Below are 26,787 nucleotides of genomic sequence, written 5' to 3' on the forward strand. Positions count from 1 at the left end.
TTCACAGAGACATTGTTCCAATGGGGTTGGGTTTTTTAAGAAATGTGACCTATGAGCTTTGTTTTTATAATATATAAGATAATTTTCAATATCTATAGATGACTTGACCAACCGTTCTTAACTTGCTGTTGGATAAATGGGAATCCCTTAATGAATGGGTGAACATATTGGACTGAAGTTTATTTACAGTGGATTCATAACATTTATTTATGTTTACTATTTCAAAAGTTTGTTTCATTTAACCCAGCCAACATTTTGACCAGAAATATTGATATTTGCTGCCAAACATGTTTAAGAATGACAATTTCCACTTGTCAGAGGGGTACACAAAGTATGTGATCTGGACTACCAGTTGTCGGACTTTCATTTTTGTGGAAGCCTCGGTGGCTGAGTGGGTTAAGTCGCTGACTTTGTGTGCTGGCAAATAGGTGCCTCACACTGGCAGATTGGGTTTGAATCCTGGATGGGACTCAACCCAAAAAGTATGAGAATCTGTACTTTACTCAGAATGTGTTATCCCAAATATAACATTTGTTAAAAATAATTTAATCACTTGCAGATCTACCCCATAAAATTCTTTGGTGTTCTTCCCTTCAGCAATCATCTGGAACGGTTTCAGACTAAATTGGTTTTGCAGTTGAAACTAACATTTTCAGATTTATGAAATATGCAATTAATCTTTTATATGAATAAGTGAAATAAATTTTAGAAAACGTATCATGATTTACTTTCATCAATGATGCTATGATATTTTTGTAATGTTTTGTTTTGTGATAAATGACACTTTTTCATTTCAGAATCTATCAACACCTTGTTAACAAGAGGTTCCTTCACTCTTGGGATTTGCAAAAACAGTTTAAGAATCAGAGGAAAATTATTCCATCTTATGTTGTCCCGGTGATTTGTGAATGATTTCCATATGATGTATGTACTGTTTTTCTAAAATAAACCTTTTTCATTGAAATCTTGTCTTGTGGTCTCTGACAACAATCGGCTTTTAATACAGGATGGCTAATGATGGATGAGGGAGGTATTGGCAACAGCAAAGGCTGCGGAAAAACTACTGAAGAAAATAGCACAAGCACTGGCTAAATTTCTCAGTGTTATATTGTTAGTGCTTTTGTTGACTATTTCAAAAGTACAATTCTCTTGGTGTCTGAAGCACTGTACCTCACAAGATACACACATATGTTATACATTGTAGCTCTGCATGAAAATAAGACATAATTTGCACACAATGAACATGGATCTTAACACCAGGAATTTCTTCTGCGCCACCAGTGGGGCAGGATACCCTCACCTTTTCGCGAACACCTGGTATCATCACTATTTGATAGCGTTTCATTAACACATGCTCATGATATAGTCAGAATTATACAATCGATTGTTTTTGACTGATTTCTTATGCATATGGATAGGGTTTTCTTGCTTTTATTCTTTTCCATATGATCATTGAGGGACCTGAAAAATAAAACGATTTGTTGTTTTTTTAATTTATGAAAATAACATGTTCTCTAAGTAATTGTAAAAGTAGGTGGTGATAGTCATCAGCTGTGTAGGGCTAGTCATGCTTTCTTTCGGCCTCACTGGGTGCCTGAATACAAATGTCATCAGTTTAAAATGTACTAATTGTATCAGATCTTTACATATATGTCATCCACTCTACCCACATCAAAAGACAGTCATGTTACAATATAGACTGTAACAGATATACAAAACTGTTCAATACAGAAATCTCTCGTTTATAGTATTTATATTGTGTTATTATTTATTATCAAAATATTATCAAAATATTATCCTATTACTATCATATTACCTCATGCTGTGAAGCACGGTGTCCCATGTTTCTGTACACTGGACATGATGGACTGAGGCTCTTCTGGGGACCTGTACCTTCTGGGCATCAGTGTTTGGTATGACTTGATTTAACACTTCATATTTGAAAGACACAACATAAAAACATGGACACTTCTGTCATCTATATCTTTCACTATCACTAAATAAAATATGGTAACATTTTAATTTATTTATTTCATATATCAATGTACTATAAATTGTATACACTTTCCAAAAAAAGAAACGTACAGGTAGATTTTTAGTAAATTTAATGTACCTAATAAAGTCGATTTATTTAATTTAATATCATAGATACAAATATGAAAATTTCACGTTAGGCCACAAGGTGGCACGGAACTCAGTATCTCATGTGACCACCACCCGGGCAGCAATCACGGCTCTCTATCTCCTCAGCACTGACTGGATCAGTGTACAAATTCTGTCCTGCGGAATTCTGCGCCATTCTGCTTGCAATGCTTTGGCCAGTTGTGGGAGTGTCTGCGGCGTGTTGTGACGCTGACGTACACGTCAATCCAGTTAATTCCAGAGGTGTTCGATCGGGTTAAAATCTGGAGATCTCGATGGCCAGGGCAAGTCGTTGATGTTGGCATTTTAAAGATAGTCTGACGTGACACGAACTGTGTGTGGAGGAGCACTGTCCTGTTGAACTATCTCCTTCTGGTGTTTGATTGAAAGAAGGTCAGGTCAGATCTCGTGGTCTAGGACATGGCGTTTAAGACATTGCAAATCGACAATGGCTGCATTTTGACACACCGTTTGTCGAATATCAGGCCACCAACATTTTCCTATAACATATATCCAATTTGTGTACAGGATTTTTTGTGTAGTCAGGTTCAGTGAACTACATACTACCTGTGAGTTTCTTTCTTTGAAGAGTGTATGTGTGTAAATTGCATCAAACATGAAATATGAGGACTGACCATTTGATATTCTAGAGTGGTGGGTGGGCTGGGATTTTGTACAGAGACTGGATATTTTTGTCAGCTACAAACCAGTAAAACCAGATATATGTTTAAATAAAAAGTATAAGCCGAAATATAAAAAAATGAACATTTTGCATCAATGTATTTTTTTGGCTTTTTGCTTCGACAATCTGAAGCTTAATAATCATACATGATTATACATAATTTGTTTTATTGTATCACTTTGAACTTTAATAATAACCGAAATGGGATGATTTGTGTCAACTCCAGCTTTCGCTGCCCCACTAGATGTATGTGAGTAAAGAGTGAGGTTTATGGTCCTGTTCTTCGCATATGGGCCCTCCACATACTGACTGCCCTCGGATGTTGAGGGGGAGTGGTACCAAAGTCATTGTCCCCACTTGTGAACGAGAATGGTTGCATAACTAAGAACAACATGGAAATTACTCAACACACAACTTTCTCCATCAAAATCACTTGAATATTGGTAGCATACTGTATTGATCAGCTGATCACGGAGTATATCACCATGAAGTGAACATGTAAACGAGACACAATCACGAATATTTATGATTATTTAGAGGAACTATGAAAAAATATTACTTTAATCCTGCTAAAACATATTTCTTAAATATTACTGTGGTTAGAATTTATCTGTTTGATAACTATACAGCAAACTTACTTCAACTTTACAGCATTTGTTTACAAAAAGAGCCCACTCAGGGTCTTGATGAGTGTGCTGTCCCTTTAGCCCGTCTCCATATATGGATATCATACACCATCCACTTCCAATCAGTTTTAGAACCAGCAGGTATACTTCTCGCGGAACACGACAGCAACTCAGCAAAAGTCAATATGCACAACACAAATGAACAAACAAGCGCAATTCATACAACAGACCTTTCCAACCATCATCGCAAATCTAACAGTTTCATTATCCATGCATTGTTGCCTTCTCAGTCGCAATTTTGAAAAATGAAATAATTTTAGGTTAATTGTGCATAGGTTTTGAACAGCGTGGCACTGAACAAAACAGTAGGCTCCCCTGTCCCAAATATTAATCAAGTATCACCACCAAATGATCTTACTTTAGCAGCCAACCAAGAACAAAAAAATGAGATGCATATGGCACACTTACTTCATGTAAACTTGCAATAGTTTCTGTCAAAAACCTTACAAGATATGATCTTTAGAATATAAATCCAGTGAAAAAAATAGTCAAAATCAAAATCCAATACAGCCGCAACTAAAAAAGGTATCCAAAATCAGCTGTTAAGGTTTGATGTGTTATGTATGGAGACAATTATCAGAAAGTTTGGAAACATTTCATGCAGTGGACTCGAAGTTGTTTGCGTTTGAAGACAGGTACCCAAAAGACACTGTGAAAACCTTGAATCCAATATGCCTGTCAAACAGTACCCAAAGCAGCAGATACATGCAATATCTGAAAGTAATCGGACATGCGGTTGCAGAGCAATAGGGCCAAATATATCTTCAAAAAATACTTGTTTTTCAGTTATCTGCCCTTAGGCATTGGGCCTATGGCCTTGGGATTTTGGCAGATTCTAGTACTCAACAGTCTCCATACACATACAAAGTTTGAACAAAATCGCACCAGTGGTTGTTTTGCTAGCTCTGGTACAATAATCGGCGGAATAATAATAATATTAAATCGAATGGTGACATGGGACTCAACAGCCTTTCGGTTGGTAACTCTTCAACAGGGTGTAACTTCTTTGTCAGTTGAGCTACAGTTAAACGGATTAGCATTCTGAGTCCGTCAGGACCCTGGGTTTCTGTCGCATTGCTTAGATAAAGTGCCGAACCTGTTTCCGACCTCGTCCATATTCGAATCCCCAAATGGTTTGGTTGTACCGACGCCATCAAAAGTAAGGGAATGCTTGTGAAACATTGGCGCTACAACACTGACACGTCCCAGAACGTCCCGGGATGTTCTACACTCATTTCAGATGCCGTCCATGTTCGAATCTCGCATATGGTTTGCTTGTACCAACGCCGTAAAACGAAAGGAATCACTTGCGAGACATGGGTCCCAGTGAGTTCTTAACCCATTTCCGACCTCAAATCCTCAAATGGTTTGCTTGTACCAATTCCGTCAAAAGATAGTCACCGTTTGCAGGACATCACCGCTACGAAATTGGCGTGTGCCAGAGTTAACAAGAGTGTTCTAAACCCTTTTACCACCCAGACAATGTTCGAATTCCGAAAATTGCCTCTTAAGACCAGCATGGGGTGCTGAAGACCAATTCTAACCCTCATCTTCAAGGGTAGTATACATAATGCAGAAGGCACTTGACAGTGAAAGGGAGATAATCCTAGGTTATCTGAGTGCTTTCGGTGAAAAAAAATCATCAAAATCAAAATCCAATAGGGCTATCACTAAACAAGATATCAAAAATCGGATATTAAGGTTTAGTGTGTTATGTATTGAGACAATTCTCAGAAAGTTTGAAATCATTTCATGCAGTGGAGTAGTATAGACAATGAGGATTCTGTCGCAACTCCACTGGAGCGAGATTTATATACCTATACCTACTACAGAGGGAATTTTTTATGCCAAAATGATGATGCGATTCAACGATCATCATGATTCGTATTAAATGAATCATCAATATTAATTAATAATGGATAAAATTTACTATAGCCCACGAGGATATTGAAAGGTATAGGAGCAATATGAAAATTAGCCACTGCGGCTAAGGTATCTAAAGATGTGGCCAAGGATTGGCTAAAGAAACTAGCGATGTGACAAATATACTTACCGGCACCGCGTTATATCCCGAGGAAGAAGTTTGATATTTTTACAACAAATGAAGTGCATCAGGCTGACCTCTTGTTTCTTCCCCGTGATAAGGTAAGACGCAAAACATATAAATATGCTTTAGCCGTAGTGGATGTGGCTTGTTGCTACAAGGAGGCTGAACCATTAACCTCAAAAGATTCAACAGAAGTAGCTAATGCACTGAGCCGCATATATAAACGCGGACCACTAAAATGGCCCAAGTTATTTCAGTAAAATCCTGGTCGTGACTTTATGGGATCAGAACTAAACTGTTAACAAAGCACGATGTCGAAATCAGGCGTGGTGAAAAAGAGGCCCACCGTAGTCAAGATATCGTTGAAAGATTTAACCGGACATTAGCGGAACGTTTGTTTGGATATCAGTATGGGATTGAAATGAAATCGGAACGATTAAGATCAACCGAATGGGTGACACGATTATCAGCTGTTGTATCAGCGCTGAATAATGAAGTAACAAGATTAATTGGGAAGGAACCATCCGATGCGATTAAAATTAAATCTGTGACTTCCGAATCTTCAGCACCGAGGAGAGGCAAAGAACAAAAACTTCCGGATACAGTAAGCGTATGATATTTATACCAGCCCGGTGAACTCGAAGGAGGCCTATGTAGCGCAACCGATCCAATTTGGTCCCTTACGATACATAACATTAGTCAGTTGGTTATGAAAGAAGGAGAGCCTATTCTTTATTATCTTAAAGATGGACCAGGCAGGGCATTTGTACGAGAAGAGTTGCTCATAGTTCCCAACGATACAGTATTACCACCATAACCATAAGCATAGGTAGTTACACCATCCTTATCAATCCATCTCTTTGTATCAAAGGGGGATAATGCTGTCTTGTTTATTCTTAATCCATATATCCTATGATTGACACTTCTTTAAGCGTTCATCTCGTGTTTGAATGTTCTACCGTTGAATAATGCTTCTTTATACTGTTCGTTTTGATATGCTTTTTTACCACATACTTCTGAACGCCCTTAGCTTTTCTTATCTCCCCATTATCGGACTTCTTTATAGAATACATCTTAGGTCATACTCCGCTATAGGGGTCCCAGCACATTCATCCTTCATCTTACCTAACACCTTTTTATTTACTACGCTGTTCAGTGGATTATCTTTAGGGTAATCGCTCGTGTCGTACATATCTATTTTTTCTTCCATATCTTTATACACATCCTCGGTTTGTATTTCGATCAACAAAGAATCTGTGTCGGTATATAACACCTCACATATATCGCCGTATTGCTTCTTAAGTTTGTTGTAATAAAAGTCATACATTAAGTGTTTTGACAAGTCGAGAATACTCCTACCAACAACGTACACCTGTCTGTTGAATTTTATATTGCTCTTCTGCATAAGTAATGCCACTAAGTCATTATCAAATATCTTGCTTCTGTTAAAAGTCGGACTGGCTATAAGTTTCCTGAGTCTTTCTTCCTCATTAGATCTGACTAATTTAACATCAACACGCTTCCGTAGATTCTCCATAGTTTTACCAAATACTGAGTTATTCATGAGCTTATATAGGTTCTTTTCGAAATCGCTGGTAGCCATCTTTCTTAAATCTGTGTTCAGCCTTATATAGGGCTCCATCCAAGAGCTTTGATCAAACTTTAGAACTCTGTGTATTTTCTTTATTTTCATGCCTAACGATAGATATAACTGGAGATTTCTATAGTGAACTACATGTATATATTTTGTCTTATCCATCAAATTTGGTACGAGTTTTTCTACGTTAGCTAACTTAGTATTGCCCATCAAGAAGTGTTGATATTCTGACATCCAATCTTTATTAACCATTAATCTTTCGGGAGTTAGCGGATAACTGATATGGTCTTTATTTAACTCTGTTGGATATTCCAAGTCAACTTCTAGTATGTACCCTTTATTCGCATCAACCTTGTGAATATCATTCACATCAATATCATTCACATCAACCCACTCAAAACCACCCGTGGGTAAAGGTTGACTCATAGCCCATCCGTACAAATTGTTGGCGTCGAGATATAATATGTGAGTATCGGGTTTACTCGGATCATATCCTTCCACTAATTTATCATTAGCCTTAGAATACCTTTTCGCCGCCATCGATATACCACCTCTTAATCCTTTCTCAACAAACAAGTGCATATCATTATTGGTGAGTAGTTTTAGTTCTACCCCGGTCTTCTTCAACAATGCATCCCATGATAGTCTGGGACTGGAATAGTACCATGCCGGGTCCAAGTCATATTGCTTTAAACACGTCTTTCTAAATATCTCGAATATATCGGCGAGTAACAGTACATCGGTTTTTAAGTACGGATCGTGATAATCGCCTAAATTCTTGCAATCTAATTTATCCCACACCTTCAGAGCGTGTTCATAATCGGCATCGGTTATTTTAGATTTTGTTAAGTTACTTAGAATGATTCAAGGGGTCGTAATTTAGTTTCGTCAAATCTAGACCAATAATTCTTATATTCGTAAGGATATACACCTTTTCTCAACAACAAATGACGAGTTATCTGATCAGTATATTGATTTGTTATTGCAAAGTCATCGGGATTGTTCACATTGGCTAAATTGTCCAGGGAAGATAACAGAAACTGTAATGAGTCTATAAATCAAAGTCAATTACTTTGTTTTGTTCTGGCTTTCCCATCCTTGCCCGTATAATGTATAGTTTTAGTCAACGAGAATTATATATATTTTTCCATATGATTAGGAATGCACGTTAAGCCACCATCGGTTTTTGAGATAGCTTGCATAATGAAATGTGAATCATATCCTCTAAGGTCATGAAACACAACAGGGATGGGTATTGTTTGAGAATTCATTTTTAGTTTTAAGTTACACTCGTTATGTGCAGCTTCCCGATAATTACCCGTGGTTGTCTTGTAGAGGCACTGGGTGAGCTGGGCTGCTGCTCTGGCTACGAAGTGCTTGGTGACGGTGAAGTCCGCATCCAGGAGGAAGGCCGATAGGTCCGCCATGTTGCAGATGTCATGTTCGAACTCTTCATCTTCTATTTCCTGGTGTATAACGAGAGGGGCTCTTTCCGCGGGGTATACCCTCTCCGAGTCGGTGAAGATACCAGTGCGGATTTCCTCGTGTTCTTCGTAGTACTTGACAATTGACTCCGCCTTCTCTAGTGCCCTTTCCTTGAACCCTTTAACCCCTGTGGGGTTTTCGATAGGGGTGGTCTGGGTTTGGCTGGTGTTCATACCGGGTAGTTCTGGATTGTCTGTTTGGACAGCTACCCGATAATTACCCTTGACGTGACAATGATCTCTTACGGAATCCCCATTCAGGGGTTTATTACAAACATGACAACTAGTTGACTTCTTATAGGCCCTCCAATCATCCCTCATCATACACATGGGTTCCTTACGCGATAATTTTTCCCTGATTATTCTCTCTTCGTTTTGTAGATATTCTAGGAACTTTTCTGCTGCATTGGGACCTCTGTAAATCACAGGCGGGTTTGTTTTCCCATCATACCTTACAACTATATATCCAAACCCGCAAGGAATATGTTCTTGAGTTTTGTATGTAAAACTACATTCAGTATTGTGATCGGTATTTTCTATAGTTTTGATAAGTGCTTCGAAGTCAGCGTAAATCATGTACGGTACTGGCATTTGATTACAATAATGATCAAATTTTAGTATATTTTTTCCCACTTTAGGCATATCGATCCTGATAGCATTCTGTCCAACACCTCTGCAGTCTTCTTTATGCGCTTCTTATAGATCTTGTCTGCTGTACCCATGCAGGCATCTTTTGCAGAAATATTTCTTTTGCTTATGTTTTGTTTGATCACATAACAGCCTGCTAAAACTCTTTATCCACGTATAATGATATTTTCAATCAGAAATGAATTGATTCTGGGAATATGTTCTGGAGTGTAGCTTATCCTGTGTACAACAATTCCTTTAGAAGAATGTCCGAAAACATTTATAGCTAAATTATTTTGCTTTTCAGCCTAATCAATTTGCGAGATTGGTGTAGGTTCGTCTATATACCATCAAGGTTGAGTCCATCGTTTTGGGGATAGCTAGAAGGTCTATTTGCAATTTTAGAATCTCCAGGGAACAATGCAGATCTTATCATCATTCTTTAACAGTCATTGCCTTTATTTTTTACATTGATTATGGCTTTTTTCTTCTTATAATACGAGGGTAAATCTATATAAGATCCACCTTTGAAGGGCATATAATTTGCTATTTCTAAATATAAACTATCGATTCTATCCACACCCCAACCCGAACGTCTATTAGTCCAGCGTTTTAAAGTTTCTTGTATCCGCTGAATTGAAGCATCTAATGATGGATTTATAGAATTAGATTCAGTTATAACTTCTTGGTTGCTGGGGAAATAAGGTTTGGTATATTCGGCGTCATTTTTACTCAATGACATTTTAACTGTTAGCTGGTATTTTATACTATTTAAATCATCTAACTACTCATTAATTTTGCTCGATACGATGGGCTTAACTTCATTAACATCCATGTTGGAATAAATATCCATCTTCCAACCTCTTAGATATTTACCAACGCCGGCTGTGGGTACAAATCTTAACTCAACCGGTTGATTATTATCAACAACAGCGGGTTTGTTATTATCAAGTAAATCAATCAATTCAGCTTTACTCATTCGAGAATAACCTCTCAGTCCAATTTTTTTTGCTTGAGCATCAAGTTCTCTAACAGTCTGGGGTTTGTTGTATTCCAAACCGAGTAAATCAATCAATTCAGCTTTTCTCATTCGAGAATAACCACGTAGACCACGTTGTTTTGCCAAAGCTTTCAGCTCTCTGACATAAGTCATTGTGATATATAACTACATGTGAACTAATATCTAATTGTTTTTTTATTCTACCCAATCTATTTTTCTCATTGCGGTAATCCTTTTTCCTCTCATAATTCCATTTTTTGTCAGCACTGTGACTCTTACATAAACAGAACTACCTTTGACCCCAATCCCACATACAGAACATGTATAATTAACTTGCCCTTTTCTAATTGTAATGGCATGTGTACCACAATATATACCGACGCAACGTCTGTTGCATTGAATTGGTTTTCCCATGAGTGTAAATTTACATCTGGATGTGCCCCTCACCATTGTGATAAATATTACACTTCTAGTATCATTTGTTTAAATGCGTGTCAGCGTGACATAGCCGAGCAGTCAGGGTTAATAGCTGATATGGCTCAGCCCGACGTAGTGTGTTGTGAGGTCATACGTAGATCATAGCTTATGTGTAATTGTATAGCTGTAATTATATACTGACAACCCCAAAACTATAATTGCTATCTCGTGGTCTTTTTTAGCCTCTGACGGTGTATAAAACTGAGAGAGTATTGGCCTTGGTATTGGGTCAAGTGTCTTTCCGTATGTAAGACCTGTGAAATCACCACGGTTGCGTAACGATTTCGTCTCACGGAAAAGGGGTGGGCAAGTGTGCTTACTGCGCGAAATACTCTAGTCAAAGATGACACAACACAAAAAGACAGTAATAATAGTGTAATATAGTGTAAGAAAGTTACAGGGTGCAAATCCTGACTGCACAGTCTGGAGAACACCTGAAACAAAATGAGCAGGGCTAGCTGGCGATGTTGGTGTCCAGGCAGTGCAGGCAGAAAGAGCTTATAAAATATATTTAAAAGAATCAACAATAATTCAACTGATATTCGGGATGTGATGATAATACTTATAGGAGAAAACGATAATGTTAAGGACTATGCAAACACATTATTGATACAAAAAAAGCATATGTGCATAAATAAATACACAACCCCAATGATTGTTTACAGAAATGACATTAACTAATAATCCCCCAATATAATCATCACATCCTTTCTACCATATAGGATACATATAAGATCCTACCTGACGTGAGGTGAAGTCACTTTAACAGCGGCCAATGGAGATTTTGGAAACATACAAACCCAAAATGAGGGAATATTTATCCCAGCGCATTTGGAATATGATATGCATGTATAAAGAACCGGTCTAAACACGCAATACTAATAACCACGACAGGACACCTGGCCTGTACTAGAAAGGTGGCTAAGAGGAGTGGGGTATGACTGCCTGTTGGATTATTGTACTAGTCCATATGGGGCTAGCGCCAACAGTATGTCAACACACCCAGTAGGTAAGCCACTTGAGGCTACCCAGAATGAATGCCCAATTTAAGCAAATGTATTAAAAAGGAATGTAATAAATGGATATTACATAATATATATTTCTCAAATTGCAGGCAACTTGTTGGCCATATAATATAATACATTATATTATTATTGAATACAAGGTGACTTCACTATCACATCAAGTGGGAAAAACGCAGTGAAATTACTCTATAACACCAATCCAACAATGTAGAAATACTAGATATTTAAAAGGACAGGATTGGTATTTAATAAACTGGGTATTTTCATATTTAGATATTAAGCCTGTTGTCATCATGTAGGATTGCGTAACGCAAGACGCCAAGAGAACAAGAAAGTTACCATCTGCCGGAAATAGCCAAAGCTTGGAATGAACACTGATATCAAATTGCCTGAAAAATTATTCCATATATATTCACTAGTATGTGTTACTATTACTTCATAGACATTAGGATAGGATGACATTAATGTATGGTAGGCAAACTGTGTTAAAGGCCATTTTGTGATGCAAGCGGAAGAGAGCCGGAGAGTGCAGAGGATAGCCAAAGAAGTAGTATAGGTAATAGGGGTTCTGCCACAACCCCACTGGAGCCGGATTTATATACCTATACTGCTACTACAGGGGGAATTTTTTATGCCAAAATGATTATGCGATTTAACGATAGTCATGAGATTAAGTTAAATTGGCTCTAGCTCATCAATACCTGGGGCCAATCATAAATGGTAATAAAAATATTCTTCATTATTTTTATCAATAAAGCGATATTCAGCATTTTTATTAAGTTCTTTGTTCATTTTACTGGGAGACCAGACAATATAACTACAAGAAACAATTGATAACCGTATTTGGTTGGTTTGACATCACTGATATAATAAAAACCTTGTGGTAATTCTCTCCATTTAATAGTTTTTTCGATCTCCATTATTATATATATTTATGTAAGCATTTGTCTAAATGTGATCAAACGATAGTAAGCAATCTATTTTTAATCTCCAACCAGTTCTTTGGTTTTGGCACGGAATAATTGACGCGCTTGTTGCCTCCCCTGTTCTATGAACTTTTTTTTCTCATCCTCGCAAATACCACTGGTCTTAAGAGATTTTGATCGAATCTCCTGCTTCATTTCGTTGTATTTGGTGAGTTCCGACAGCACTAAACGAAACTCCTCCTCGGATATCTTACAATCGACCATTGCTGTCGAAATATGATCCTCAATGCTGTTCAACTTTGCTTCGGCGAGTATCCGAATACTATCGTGTTTTAATGCTTTCTTTTGTAACATACAAGAAATGAATTTTATCGCTATTCCTGCCAGTCCCGAGACTCCGGCGGCTATTTCCATGCCGAGCACGATAGGCGCGGCGATTATAGTTGATAGTAAACCGACACCAGCTACACCGAGTCCCATGCCAGCTGCTACAAGAGCGGTGTCAACTCCGTCCAGAGCATTCACGGCTCTGCGATACTTTTCATACAATCCATGTCTCAACTCCCTATCCTTCTCTATTCGATGTTTTATGTCGCTTATTTGATGTAATCGAAATCCATCAACAGTTTCCATCTTTTCAATTGCTTCATCGAGCGCTGGATATAAACTCATAGTGTATATTACGAATATATAATAGTCTTTAATTGGTCTTGCTGAAATGTTTTGATAGTATACATCAACCTTATCAAATGTATATTATACGGCAACAATATCTTAGAAAGAGAAATACTACCACTTTTAATAATTTGAACCCCCTCGAGGGTTGCAACGGGTGATGCTCCAATATGAATAATACTGCAACGTTGAAGCTCGTGTTTCTTGAGCCATTTAATCGATAGACCTGGTAATATTTTGTAGGCATCTTCTGGTACATCTCCGTACAAGACTTCAATAATAAGAGTAGAAATATTAGGTATTGCACTCAAGTTAACTTTAATATCATCGAATTCAGCAACCAAATTTAATCTAACATTTTGGACTGCCGGACGACTATATAACATATGACCTGGGTCTTCTGGCAGGGGAGAGACTAACACACTTTTTCATTTTGACGGGATATAGGCCGCGAGTACGATACCACTATTTATTATCTAGTTAGATTATGTCCCTTACCCATCATAACATAAGGTGGGGTAATGACGATATTCAATAGCCACTCAATGTTTGCTTCGACCATAGTCCATTTATTCTCACCGTTGCGAGTAATATTGTACGAAGTGTTTTTAAGAAGTCTACTAACGTCGACATCGCTTAAATCTTCTAGATTACCTGTGAATGTAACTTCTTTCCGCTTGTATACATTATCGTGTAAGTGTAAAGCGTATAACTTACCATCGGTACCGGGTTTACCGAATCCTTCTGTGTCTCCGAGATCGGAAAGCCCAATTGTATTACATTGTCTGAGCGTTCCAGGGCCTGATGCATCAACCATTATTTATAATATGGAGTGTTACACTTAAGTATCCTATATGTACAGGTTGGTGTTTTACATCTAATACAGAAATTTTGAGGTCTGAAATAATACCCCGCTTTAATTTTTTATACTGTAATGACGAGAAAGATTCTGTTCTACCGCTATTGTATTTTTCATCTTTCACTGGAACACTTCGGAGCAGAGTTGAAGGACTTTCTAGTTTAATATTATCCGTCGTGCTTATTTGATCTAGATGGATACACAACTCTTTATAGGGAACTAAATCGGGTAATTTATCTCCATGTATTGTTCTATTGGGTGGTATTGCTGATTTAATGCGCCAATCAAATCCAAGTGTGTCTGCTGTTCTCGGGGCAAAAATTACTTTTTCTTCTCCAACGCTTAGTTTCAGCATCCCGTTCGGCTCATTTTGTGTGAGACTAGCTCCGTTAGGCTTAAAAAATTTATCATTGAGTGAGTATACGCTGTAATACCCGTCAGGTATAATGCGCACTTCTCCTTTTATCCATACCTCATTATTACTTCTCACAGCACTTATATTGGTCAACAGCGGGTAATACGTTACATCGCTTAGGGCGATCTATATTATATCATAACTTAAATATGGAATCAACTATTATTTATGATATGGGAGTGTTACACTTAAGTATCCTATGTATACAGGTTGGTGTTTTACATCTAATACAGAAATTTTAAGGTCTGAAATAATACCCTGCTTTAATTTTTTATACTGTAATGTTGAGAAAGATTCCGTTCTACCGCTATTATATTTTTCATCTTTGACTGTAATAGATCTGAGCAGAGTTGAAGGACTTTCTAGTTGAATATTATCCGTCGTGCTTATTTGATCAAGATGGATACACAACTCTTTATAGGGAAAAGCACGTGCCTTTAATGATGTCTTGTGGAATGATATTTCTCCATCTATAAATCCAAGTGTAACTGCTAAGTTCGTTAAAATCTTTGCATTATTTTCTCCAGAGTCAAATTTCAGTCTCCCAGTCGCCTCATTTTGTGTAATACTAACTCCATGAGGCTTAAAAACTTCATCATTGAGTGAGCATACGCTGTAATACCCATCAGGTACATTAATGAATTTTCTAACAATATTATAGTCGTTTTTATCTAATATCAATATATTATGATTATTTCGTGCAGCACTTATATTGGTCAACAGCGGGTAATACATTACATCACATAGGGCGACTTCGAGTTGTCCATCCGAGTTATCGATAGTATTAAGCAGTTCAATAGACTGACCATTTGTTATTTCCGTGAGTGTGACATACATATTAAATATACAATGATACTATGTCATAACTTAAATATGAAATCGAGATACATTACTAATCAATCGATTATAGTAACTGCCTCTGGTGCTGAATTTTTCGTTAAATTCCCCGATATCTTTGAAAAGTACAGGGTCACGGCAACTAGCGATAAAATGGTGCACGATTGGTTTCACAATCCGATGCAATTTTGGCAGAATCAGTTAAACTTTGCCATATGGTGTGCCACAACGGGATGTGGCGTATCTCTTTATGCTCCAGGATTTGAACTGAATAAGTCTGTTATAACATTTCACGTGTACTATCAGATTAGACGTATACTTAAAGATATTAGTGCTCCATTACTGCAGGATCGAGCGTGGAATTCCACAAATAATAATTATGATAAGTCCGCGTATGAGCGTATTTGTCAGGAATTTGATATTTCTACGAGTAAAGATTGGCGTATTAAAGGAGCAAACCATGGTCTAGGTGTTCCTTACACAGAGGAAAAAATATCCGTCAAAGAAAAAAGCGATTATGCATATAAAGAACTTAATAAACTAAATGTTAATTTTGGTAAGTTGGAGAGTACCAGCAAACTTTACGCAAGAATGTTTGAACATCGTAAAAAAAACGGTGATTGGTATAAAGCCTGGGAACTTTATAGTAACGATTGGAGAGGGGATATTATGAGTTTTAAGAGTGGTTTAATTTATATTGTTACAAAATTTATACAAATGAACGATACCGCAAACGCTTGGAATGAATTTCTTAATGATAAAACGGAAAATAATTTTACTAACCCAGGATTTGTAAGAGTTAATGAATCGATAAGAACTTATGTATTGGCAATTCTCAGAGCACAATCGCAAACACGAAGGTCCATTATCGGTTCTGGGACGCCGCTCCATGCACAAAAACAGTTTGTCTCAAACGTGGAGGATGCCATTAATTCACCAGTTGACATACCATCGTCTATAAAGCGTTTTCAAGATGTATTACAGTACGCTCAATCCAAAGTGGACTTCGTTTATGCGCCGGGATTATACATGTCTCCGAGTAATATGGAACTTAAGATCGGTCAAGTGATAGGCTATAATAATAAAATTGTTATTGCTACTGATCAACAAAAACCAGGTATAAATTCAGATATGAACGTCGAATTAATAACGCAAACAATCACAGGCGAAAAGGGAATAGTCAAGCCACAAACACCACATGTTTCACAAACATCTACTGACGCACAAGTGTCACTGCATATTGCGGCTAAAAATCAACAACATATCGATGAAAAAACAGCGCTTGTATTAGGTGGAGTCGCGGCTGGTTTACTCATGATTTGGTTAAATAGTTCTTAGCGAACTGATTTGGTTAAATAGTTCTTAGCGGATACGTACAACAGCCCTGCGATTGCTACGATCAACCCCCACAAGTTTTGACTAAGCCAAGTGGTGGTCTTAGCTAATACATTCAATAGCCAGGAAACTACACTCCCTATTATACCGGGAAGTGTGGCCGCGGCTTTCCCAGCGAGCTTTCCCAGTGCTGAACCTAATGCTTTTAAATGCTTTTTTATCCACTCTTTTATACCGTTGTTATCACTAGGCGGTGTACTACCACCTGTACCACCTGTGCCACCGGTTAACGCAAGAGTCAAAGTCGATATAATAAATCCCAACGCGGTTAAAATACTGGCAATTGTTACTCCCTGTTCTCTGAACAATGTTTTAATTTTATCGGCCAGTATAGTGTCATCGTTGAGGACTTGATCGATAGTTTCTCGAATTCGACTGATGTGCGAACGAAGTGCCTTTCTATTACTGGAAGCTGCTTCGATGCGGGCCGATCTTTCGTCTTCTAAGTTACGCAATCTTTCCGCTACGCAGCGTCTACTGAACTCATTGCCCGCCTGTTCAAGTTTTGTTTTCTCGTAAGCTATATGCTTGTCGATTTCCGATATCTTGGCGGTATTATTCATGAGTTCTCCCCGCATTGTTTGCATTGCCTTGTCAAGACCCTAGAATTCCCTAATACTAAACTCCGAGGATGGTACACTGGCCGTGGAATTATCGTAATAGGTATCTAAGATTTCTCCGAGTCCGTCCGAGGCCACCTTCGAGGAAGCTTCCAAATGATCTGTGTTACTGAGTTCTTCCCGCACAGTCCTAAGAACCTTAGTAGTCTTCGCGGAAAGTCGTGAGTAGTCCACAAAACCTAATTTATCACGAACAGTGCTGATACCGTGTTTACCGGCTATCGTAGACAAGGCTAGGGGCTTACGAGTACGAGAATGCATAAGATCAATATCCGGAGCGCCACACAGTCACAATATTCCTTTACTATCTATCTCAAACTTTGAATAGTCACGACCAATAGGGGTATCTTTAAAGGTATCGTAATAATCATCAACGGCTAGATTCAAAAGTTCATCATTTACAGTTGGGTTCAAGAGGGATTCTGGTTATCAAAGTCATCAAAGGAATCTAGATCAAAATCATCCATTTTTATATTAAACATAGGGTACATGTTTTCAATATAACAATGTCTTCGCAATACGGACGAAAGTTAAACCCAGAACGTAGACTTCGAGATCCATTAGGGGTCAAGGCAATTCGTCAGTCTGTAACTATAACTAATAATCCTAGTACCATCGATCAGAATCAAACGCTTCTGGTTCGCTTTCCTAATCTCGGCTCACACGATGTGTTAGTTCCGGGAACTGTCCGACTAGCATTTACGATTAGTTTGACTTCTACCGACGTTAACAGGGAGCCCGTTCAGAACATAAGTCGTGCTATCGTTAAGAAAATCGCCATTAAAATTAGCGGTAATGAGGTTTTGAGTATCGACGATAGTGATGTATACTATTGTTACATGGATCTCTGGAGAACGGATAATGAGCGGGAAAACTTACAGTACCAAGGTATTTGTAATAAGAACACATTGAGACTGCGCGTGGGCGCTGAAAATGGTGATGATACCAACGAAAAAGATCAGGCCGTTGCCGACGCATTAGGTAACCGATTCTATGTTCCCCTTTGAATTACTAGATTCCCACATGCCCTTTTATCAAGCATCCCTAGGCAATAGGTTAGAATACGAACTCACTTTTAATGACTACGGTAGAGTAATCAGATCTGGTGAAGATGCTAGCTATTTCATTGACAATATCTCGCTGGAGTACGATATGATAACGGATCTCGAATTAGCCAGACAAATTCGTAACCATTATACCGGAAGTTTAGCCATTTTGTACGATCACGTGCTGCGACACCGAAAGATCACGAGGGACAGAAAAGATACGATGTGGAATTTCAATCTAAACGTCCCCACGAGGTCGTTGAAGGGTATTTTAATGTTGTTAAAGGACCCCTCCGATGTGTTTAAAAGAAATACCGAGAAGTTCTACAAACCCAAGATTACAAAAGTAGAATTGACTGTCGAGGGCGTTCCTAATCAACTATATAGCCAAGAAATGCTAGCGTATCACCAGTGGGATGAGATTAAAAAACTTCCTTCTATAAAACGTTCCCTGGAAGTTAACGCGGTCGTGAAAGATCTGTCTCTCGGGAGTGTATCGATCGGTGAATACCTCACCACGAAGTATGCGCTATGGCTCGACATGCAAACAACGGACGATGACCAACTACACGGCAGTGGGAGGAGAATAGAAAAAGCTAGCGAGGGTGTCACCATACCATACATCACAACAGATTGTGAACGAGACTGCACAACCGATTGCGTAAACGCAACAACAAGTGGATGAGGAACAACGAGTGAATAAGGAACAACCCAGAGTGACAGGGAATCCTTTGAAAATAGCTGCAGGAAGAAAGGGAGGACTCGCGAGGAAAGCGAAATTAATAAATAATTCAAATATTAATCCGATTAAAACATGGGCACTAGTAGGAGTTGCTGGTATAGTGGCTGTATGGTTCTTTTATAAGACCGGAGAAGAGAAAACGTCACCCCTGCCGCAACAACAAGTTCAATTAGAGGTTAGCCCTCATATAATGCTATAAGAAGCATGACTACTCCAGCTACAGACGGTAAAATGTTGGTAAACTCAACGTATCATTCAGCGGTGGTCACCGGCTTGGCCATTGGCTATGCTCATATGGCTAAAATGATTACTAAAGCCACACCTCCAAAACTAGATTTTAATAGTTTTGTCATCGGTATGATCGTTCTGGATATTGGATTGGCTATGGCAACAAAGGATATGCTCATCAAACAAGGGCTTATCCCGGAAGACATAATGAAGTAATTAAACATTTGAATATATTATATTCAGATAAATATGGCAACAATTGCAATGATGGTCGGTGGAGCTATTGTTAATGCTCTAGCTTTTTCGGGGAGTAATTATTTATTTTCTAGTATGAGGGAATCAAACGCTAAAGAAGTTGAAGAGGAGCGTTAACGACATAACGAAGCAATGGAACAACTCCAAGCAGCCCAGTCACAATATACGCGGCAGAGAATGAAGAGATTAGATTTTATTCATGAAGAAATGCGTAAGGAAGGACATTCAATTCAAACGTTTAAGGATGTCGAATCTGCCATGCACGAATACTTCCTCGTTTATGTGAAAAAACTCGACCCAATACCGAGACCAACAATGAGTCAGTTTTATACACCGTCAGAGGAACAAAAGAACTGCGAGGTCACATTTGTGATTATGGGGTTATCTGCTGTATTGATTTTCAGCTATATGACTACTCATAAATAACCACAGCTGTGGCTATGCATAAACCATTATCTATAAATAGCGTTGGCTGACTGCCTAATCAATAGTGTAGATGTGATTTGCATTTAGACAAATGATATGATAGATGTATAAACCATTAGAAATTGCAAATTTACACTCATGGGTAAGAAGACTCTATGTAACCGACGCTGTGTTGAAATTTACTGCTGCATACACAATTATTACATCAGGCTCGGAAACATAAACTATACGTGTTCTGTATGCGGGATAGGGGTCAAAGGTCGTTATTGTTTATGTAAGGAACACGGTGCTGATAGGGTCAGGAACCAGATTATTTATGCTAGGAAGAGAGATTACATCAATGAGAGGAATAGGTTGGGGAGAATACGTATTTAAATATATGAAAAAACAACCAATTAGACATTTGACTCATTTTGCATATATACCATTCAACCACAATGGTTTTTGTCAGAGGAGTTGAAGGCTATGGCAAAGCAACGTGGTCTACATGGATATTTTCGAATAAGAAAAGCTGAATTGATTACCTTACTATGTTTGGAATACAACAAACCCCAGACTGTTAGAGAACTCAAAGCTTGAGCGAGAGGTTATTCTCGAATGAGAAGAGCTGAATTGATCGCTTTACTAGATAATAATGATGATGTTGATAATCAACATGATGATGAAAATATTCAACAACAACAAGAATTAATATTTGTACCCACATCCGCCAGCGTTGGTAAATATCTAAGAGGTTGGAAGATGGATATTAAATCCAACATGGATGTTAACGATATTAAGCCCATCATATCGAGTAAAATTAACGAGGAGTTAGATGATTTACATAGTATAAAATACCAGCTGACGATTAAAATGTCATTGAGTAAAAGTAACACAGACGATAGCACTGAATATACCGAACCATATTTCCGTAGCAATCAAGAAGTTATAACCGAATCCGATACTATAAATGCATCATTAGATACATCAATTCAGAGGATACAGGAAACTTTAGAACGCTGGACTAATAGAGGTTTGGGTTGGGGTGTGGATAAAATCGATAGTTTATATTTATATATAGCAAATTATATGCCTTTCAAAGGTGGATCTTATATAGATTTACCCCCGTATTATAAGAAGAAAAAAGCCATAATTAAAGTAAAAAATAAATCCGATGATTGTTTAAGAATGATGATAAGATCAGCATTGTTCCCTGTAGATTCTAAAAATTGCAAATAGACCTTCTAGCTATCCCCAAAACGATGGACTCAACTTTGATGGTATAGACGAACCTACACCAATATCACAAATTGATAAGGTGGAAAAGCAAAATAATTTAGCTATAAATGTTTTCGGACATTCTAAAGGAATTGTTGTACACAGGATAAGCTCCGCTCCGGAACATATTCCCAGAATCAATTCATTTTTGATCGAAAAAGATGGTAAATATCATTATACGTGGATAAAGAGTTTAAACAGGCTATTATACGATCAAACTAAATATAAGGGAAAGAAATATTTCTGCGAAAGATGCCTACATGGGTACAGCAGACAAGATCTATTAGAAGCACATAAAGAAGACTGCAGAGGTGTTGGACAGACCGCTATCAGGATCGATATGCCTAAAGAGGGAAAAAATATATTAAAATTTGAACATTATTGTAATCAAATGCCAGTACCGTACGTAATTTATGCCGACTTCGAAGCGATTATCAAACCCATAGAAAATACCAACCAAGATAATAATACGTACAACACTCAAGAACATATTCCTTGTGGGTTTGGATATATAGTTGTAAGGTATGATGGGAAAACAAACACTCCCGTGATTTACAGAGGTCCCGATGCAGCGGGAAAGTTCCTGGAATTCTACAAAATGAAGAGAGAATAATGGATTGGAGGGCCCATCAGAAGTCAACGAGTTGTCACGTTTGTAATAAACCCTTGAATAGGGATTCCGTAAGAGATCATTGCCACGTCACGGGTAATTATCGGGGAGCCACGCATAACGAGTGTAACTTGAAACTAAAAAGGTGATACGATTCACATCTCATTATGCAAGCTACCTCAAAGACCGACGGCGGTTTAACGTGCATTCCTTATAATATGGAAAAATACACATCGTTCTCGTTGACTAAACCTATACATTATAGGGACAAGGATGGGAAATCTAGAATAAAGCAAAGTAATGGGCTTAGATTCATAGACTCCGTACAGTTTCTGTTATCTTCCCTGGACAATTTAGCTAATGCGAACAATCCCGATGACTTCGCGATAACAAATCAATATACCGATAAGATAACTCGTCATTTGTTGCTGAGAAAAGGTGTATATCCTTACGAATATATGGATGATTGGTCTAGATTCGAAGAAACTGAATTACCACCCCTCGAATCATTCTATAGTAACTTAACAGAATCTAAAATAACAGATGCCGATTATGAACACGCTCTGACGGTTTGGGATAAATTAGGTTGTAAGAATTTAGGCGATTATCACGATCTGTACTTAAAAAACGATGTACTGTTACTCGCCGATATATTCGAGATATTTAGAAAGACATGTTTAAAACAATACGGCTTGGACCCGGCATGGTACTATTCCAGTCCCAGACTATCGTGGGATGCATTGTTGAAGAAGACCGGCGTAGAACTAAAACTACTCACAGATTATGATATGCACTTGTTTATTGAGAAAGGATTAAGAGGTGATATATTAATGGCAGCGAAAATCTATTCTAAGGCTAATAATAAATTAGTGGAAGGATACAATCCGAGTAAACCCGACACGCACATATCATATCTCGACGCTAACAATTTGTACGGATGGGCTATGAGTCAACCTTTACCCAAGGGTGGTTTTGAGTGGGTCGATGATGTCAATGTGAATAATATCAATGTGAATGATGTGAATAAAGGGTACATACTAGAAGTTGACTTGAAAATAGTTCGTTACATAAAGATCATAACAGTTATCCGCTAGCTCCCGAAAGATTAATGGTTAATAAAGATTGGATGTCGGAATATCAACGCTCCTTGTTGGGTAATAGTAGGTTAGCTAACGTAGAAAAACTCGTACCAAATTTGATGGATAAGACAAAATATATAGTTCACTATAGAAATCTCCAGTTGTATCTATCGTTAGGTATGAAACTTAAGAAAATACACAGAGTTCTAAGTTTGATCAAAGCCCTTGGATGGAGAAAGAAAGATAGCTACCAGTGATTTTGAAAAGAATCTATATAAGCTCATGAATAACTCAGTATTTGGTAAAACTATGGAGAATCTAAGGAAGCGTGTTGATGTTAAATTAGTCAGATCTAATGAGGAAGAAAGACTCAGGAAACTTATAGCCAGTCTGGCTTTTAACAGAAGCAAGATATTCGATAACGACTTAGCCGCGTTGCATATGCAGAAGAGTAATATAAAATTCAACAGACCGGTGTACGTCGGTATGAGTATTCTCGACTTGTCAAAACACTTAATGTATGACTTTTATTACAACAAACTTAACAAGCAATACGGCGATAGATGCGAGGTGTTATATACCGACACAGATTCTTTGTTGATGGAAATACAAACCGAGGATGTGTATAAAGATATGGCAGAAAAAATAGATATGTACCACACGAGCGATTACCCAAAAGATAATCCACTGCACAGCGTACTAAATAAATAGGTGTTAGGTAAGATGAAGGATGAATGTGCTGGGACCCCTAAAGCAGAGTATGTCGGATTAAGACCTAAGATGTATTCTATAAAGAAGTCCGATAATGGGGAGATAAGAAAAGCTAAGGGCGTTCAGAAGTATGTGGTAAAAAAGCATATCAAAACGAACAGTATAAAGAAGACATCATTATCCCCCTTAGATACAAAGAGATGGATTACCTATGCTTATGGTTAAGGTGGAACTATGAACAACTCTTCTCGTACAAATGCCCTACCCGGTCCATCTTGAAGATAATAAAGAATAGGCTCTCCTTCTTTCGTAACCAATCGACTAATGTTATATGTCTTAAGGGACCATATGGGATCGGTTGCGCGACGTAGGCCTCCCTCGAGTTCACCGGGCTGGTATAAATATCTTACCCTTACTCTATCCGGAAGTTTTCATTTTTTGCCTCTCCTCGGTGCTGAAGATTCGGAAGTCACGGATTTCATTTTAATAGCATCTGATGGTTTCTTCCCTATTAATCTCATTACTTCATTATTCAGCGCTGATACAACGGCTGATAATCGTGTCACCCATTCGGTTGATCTCAATCGCTCGGATTTCATTTCGATCCCATACTGATAGCCAAACAAACGTTTCGCTAATGACCTGTTAAATCTTTCGACGATAGCTTGACTGCGGTGGGCCTCCATTTCACCACGGACGATTTTGACATCGTGCTTTGTTAACAGTTTAGTTATCGATCCCATAAACTCGCGACCGGGATCTACTTGAAATAGCTTTTTATATATGCGACTCAGTGCATTAGCTACTTCTGTTGAATCTTTCGAGGTTAATGGCTCTGCCTCTTTGTATCGACTAGCCACATCCACTGCTGTTAAAGCGTATTTATACATTTTGCGTTTTACCTTATCGTGGGGAAGAAACAAGAGCCTGATGAACTTCATTCGTTGTAAAAATATCAAACTTCTTCCTCGGTATATAACGCGGTGCCGGTAAATATATTTGCCACATATCTTGTTTCTTTAACCAATCCTTGGCTACATCTTTAGATACCTAAGCCGCGGTGGCTAATTTTTTTATTGCTAATATAGCTTTCCAATATCCTCGTGGGCTATAGTAGATTTTATTCCTTATTAATTAATATTGATATTTCTTTAAAAACGACTTTCGTTGAATCACATCATCATTTTTATACTAATAGAAGCATTGATTGACTCCAGGTGGTGGTGAGCTAGAGCCAATTTAACTTAATCTCATGACTATCATTGAATCACATAATCATTTTGGCATAAAAAATGCCACCTGTAGTAGCGTTATAGGTATATAAATCCAGCTCCAGTGGGGTTGCGGCAGAACCATCATTACCTATACTACTGGGGTAATTAGCACTGACAGGTTAACGGGAGGCCGGGGTAATTAGCATAGATAGGCAAAGGAATAGAGACAGCAATGGGCTAATGGAGGCCAGCTAGATAATTGGCACTGACAAAGATCAAAGAATTAATTCCCAAGTCACGGTTCATAGCTGGCTGGTGTCTCTTGTTTTCAATGGCTTCTTGTAGTTTTTTTGGTCGCCAGTTGTTGTTGTTGTTGGTAGACAGGACTTTGCTGGCTTCCAACATGATGTTATGGTCTTTGTTCTTGAGGATGTGCTCGGAAATAGCAAATGTCAGATCAAGGTTGTTGACAGAGGTCTGATGTTCTTTGAGTCTGATGTTGAGGGGTCTGAGGGTTTTTCCAATGTACTGGTGGCCACAGTTGCAGGGGATCTGGTATATACATCCTCGGGGGTTGGGACTTACACTGCTTGTGCCTCTGCCATTGGCTTGTAGATGGGTCTTGATTTACTTGCTGTTTGAAAAGGTGACATCTATGTTGGCTTTGTTCTTGATGAGGTGGGAAATCTGATGAGTGACAGGGCTCTGGTAGGGTATGGTGATTCTGATGGGCGATGGGGCAGATTTGGGCCTGGGGTCGGAGTTCTAGAGGGCCTTGCGGAAGGTTTTGGAGACTAGGTGGGCAGGGTAGCTGTTGAGGGATATGAAGGTTCACCTACCAGTGATAATTAAGTCCTGGCTTCCAGTTGCCAATACTATCAGCGCTAATTACTGTAAAGTGTCTACTGCAAATCGCCTATCAGCGCCAATTATCTGTTGGCTTCCCGTGTTAAGTTTCCACCTTTCGCTATATTATTACTTTTGTTGTCCTTACATGTACATATATATGCTCTCTGCCTCATATCACTCATCCACCTGATGGAGGAGTAAGCATATACTCCAAAACGTTGTGTTCCTCATAATTAAGAAGTTGACATCCATAAATTCTCTTCCTTATGTGTATCACTTCTAAATGCCTTTCAAAGAATAAATTAGTTGCTTGTGATAACTTGGTAAATACTTTTCATATTGAAAAGTACAAGAAAAATAGGGTCATTTTCCTGTGAACTTGCCCTTTAAATGATGATACAAGACTATCCACCTATTTATTTGTTTAAAATGTTCTATATGCCACACAGGCTAGATGGAATTGATATATGTGTCACACTAACAGGATCAGAATATGTACTTCCTATTCTATATCATCACCAGGTTCCTGTGTCGCTGGGGTTGTAGGATTGACAATGCCAAGATACTGCTTGTTCGGCGATACAGTCAACACAGCTTCCAGAATGGAATCAACTGGTTCAGGTAAAAAATGGACAAAACTGCATTATCAGTGGTTCACAGTGTGACAGGGATGTTACTCTAATTACAATCTGGAGTTATGAGTGTTTCGTATTTGCAAAAAATGCCATCATTCTGCATGTTATCACTGGTCAAACATTAATTCACTATCACCAGATCCTAATGAGATAATTGAATATGAGATAATTGAATATGAAGCTAAGCTACTAGTCCAGACTGATGCCAATTTATAGTACATTTATAGCCCACGTGAGATAC

At 38.2% G+C, this 26,787-nt stretch overlaps 1 protein-coding gene across 1 annotated transcript in view; it reads left to right on the top strand.

Moving 5' to 3' along the window:
- LOC139448901 (retinal guanylyl cyclase 2-like) overlaps positions 1 to 26,787 on the top strand; it is a 525,408-nt gene that overhangs the window by 408,007 nt on the left and 90,614 nt on the right. Inside the window, exon 15 of the mRNA XM_071230419.1 lies at positions 26,434 to 26,532. Coding sequence (XP_071086520.1) covers positions 26,434 to 26,532 — 99 coding nt within the window. The remainder of the gene's footprint in view (positions 1 to 26,433; positions 26,533 to 26,787) is intronic.

The sequence above is a fragment of the Haliotis cracherodii genome, unplaced genomic scaffold (genome assembly GCF_022045235.1).
Source record: "Haliotis cracherodii isolate W230 unplaced genomic scaffold, xgHalCrac1.p SCAF_7, whole genome shotgun sequence".
Lineage (NCBI taxonomy): Eukaryota > Metazoa > Mollusca > Gastropoda > Lepetellida > Haliotidae > Haliotis > Haliotis cracherodii.